The following is a 2,254-nucleotide window of genomic DNA, read 5'->3' as shown; positions in this document are numbered from 1 at the left end:
CTTCACTATCCAATCCCTCTGATCCACATCTCCACCGCCTTAACCCTCAGACCTGTCGTCTGTTCCCACGGTTTAAGTCGAGTTTAAGTGCATAAGTTTTCAGAAAACTCCACATAGACCTTATGATTGCTCCACGGGTCTCAAATGACAAAAAGAATAAAAATGAAAAATCCAAGTTGGTAGATATTTCAGTCCAATTGGGCATAATTTGTTTTCTGTTTCATGGTATAGAGATTGACTTCCTAAAAGCGGTGGTGATCTTGACAGATTTTTACTGAAATATTATTTTTGAGCTAAACTTTATGAAGACATGTTGAATGTGGCTCATTAGGAAAAACCCAGTTAGAACTTAAACGTGTTTTAAGTAGCTTTGATGAGGAACACGATTCAGCTTGCAGGAAACAAACTACAAGAATCAACTTCATATATTAGAGACCTTAGACAAGGTGAAAAATATTGCTGTGCCTTGTTCCTGTTTAACAGTGGTATCATATTTAGAAACATTTAAGTATTGCAAGAAAACCTAATTGTCAGAAGAGAAAATCATCAAAGCAGGAAGCAAAGTTCATTGTGCTACTGCTAATTGCATTGCAACATTTTTTTTTCCATTAATTTTTGAAGTTTTACAACATAATAATCAAAGTCATGCACAAACAGCAAGTGCCAAAAAATGAAAATGGAAATAAAAATCAATAATAAAATGATGAAACATTTACAAAAACATATTAGAAATTAATTAAGATTATTGTTAAATGAATATTTAAACTATAAATTGATACAAGCTGAAAACACTAGCCCTCAAATCTGATCATAACCTTCAAATACGCCTGGAAATGTGAAAAGATCAATGCAAAATGTCCTGACTATGATAAATCTGTCGTTGCAAACACAAAAATAAAAATTGCAATTTTCTGGAGACCATACTGCAACTGCAAACCAAGACTTTCCAGCAGAAACTGCTTTTGTCTGCAAGAAGCAGTCACAACACACAAATAATATGGACTGATTCTTATATAGCGCTTAATCTACTCTCTCTGAGCACTCAAAGCGCTTTACACAGCCTCATGCAGGACTATTTTCTGAGTGCTTTCTGTCTAACGCACACATTCATACTCCAGTGGTTGCATCGGAGAGCATGGGGTTCGTACAGAGACTGGAGCAGACTGGGATCTGCTCCAGTTGTCCCTCAAGTAGCCAAAGTCAAAGTGAAATACATGCATAGGATACATTAATGAACAGCATTGCCATTGTAATGTTGCTGTGACAACAGGGAGAAAGTGCAGCTGATCCGCACAGATGGAGTGTCAGGATTGGCCAGGCTGTCGGGATCTGCCGACCTTGTCATGTTGCTAAGGTGACATATTTCTGCTTTACCTCCTCTGTCTTAGTCTTTTTTTTCTTGGCTTTCCTTTTTCTAATCGGACTAGTTGTGTATCCCCTTCTTGTTATTACCTTTTTTTTTTTTTTCATTTTCTCGCTGCTCTGCTGAAGTAATTGCATTTAGTGAATTGGTTTCTTTTTTATGTCCCTTCATCCCCTCTCCAACCTTCCATCTGCAGTCTGTTTGAAGAAGAAGTGATGTCCTATGTGCCTCCTCATGCCTTACTTCACCCCAGCTACTGCCAGTCACCTCGGGGGTCACCTGTCTCTTCCCCACAGAATTCACCTGGTAAAAGATCAACAGAAAAGTCATTGTGAAAAAACCCAACACATGCAAAAAATATTATCCACAAACCCTCTCTCACAAATTCATATGGAACCTTTTACTGTGTTTGAGCCCTGCAGAGTGCTTTGCTGATATTTTCGTTAAGTGCACTTCACATTGCTGTACAGCTGATTCACGTAGAATATCTGGATTGGCCAACTAGGAAATGTTGACCTTGAACTGAACTCAGAACTCCAGTTCAACAGAAAGAAATTGAGCTCTGAGCTAAAATGAATGACTTTTCACACCAACAATAAAGACTTAATGTTTCTGACAACCATTGGTAAAATCAGAACACAGCTAGTCATGTTAGAGCAGGTTGTTCACTAATCACAGATTTAACTGATCAGTTCATTGTCTGTAAAGTGCAGAAGCTGCACCTGCAACCCAGGTTACAAATAAACACCCTTGTATGACAGCTGCACCACTGTTGTTGTGCATGTGACCAAATTAATTGGCATATTCTTGCTTGGTAGAATTCTGCACATATAAATGAAATTTCTGCTTTATCTGTCAGCTTGTTGACATAACCCATCAAAGTAAACATTT

The 2,254-nt window shown here is 38.0% G+C and overlaps 1 protein-coding gene across 1 annotated transcript in view; it reads left to right on the top strand.

Annotated features, from left to right (window-relative positions):
• LOC102203782 (E3 ubiquitin-protein ligase HECW2-like) overlaps nucleotides 1–2,254 on the top strand; it is a 63,055-nt gene that overhangs the window by 44,112 nt on the left and 16,689 nt on the right. Inside the window, exons 15-16 of the mRNA XM_013914637.1 lie at nucleotides 1,257–1,354; nucleotides 1,560–1,694. Coding sequence (XP_013770091.1) covers nucleotides 1,257–1,354; nucleotides 1,560–1,694 — 233 coding nt within the window. The remainder of the gene's footprint in view (nucleotides 1–1,256; nucleotides 1,355–1,559; nucleotides 1,695–2,254) is intronic.

This window comes from Pundamilia nyererei, unplaced genomic scaffold (assembly GCF_000239375.1).
Source record: "Pundamilia nyererei isolate P.nyererei 1_Seehausen unplaced genomic scaffold, PunNye1.0 scaffold00212, whole genome shotgun sequence".
NCBI lineage: Eukaryota > Metazoa > Chordata > Actinopteri > Cichliformes > Cichlidae > Pundamilia > Pundamilia nyererei.
Note: the sequence above shows the minus strand (reverse complement) of the source record. Positions and strands in the feature narration are given on the sequence as shown.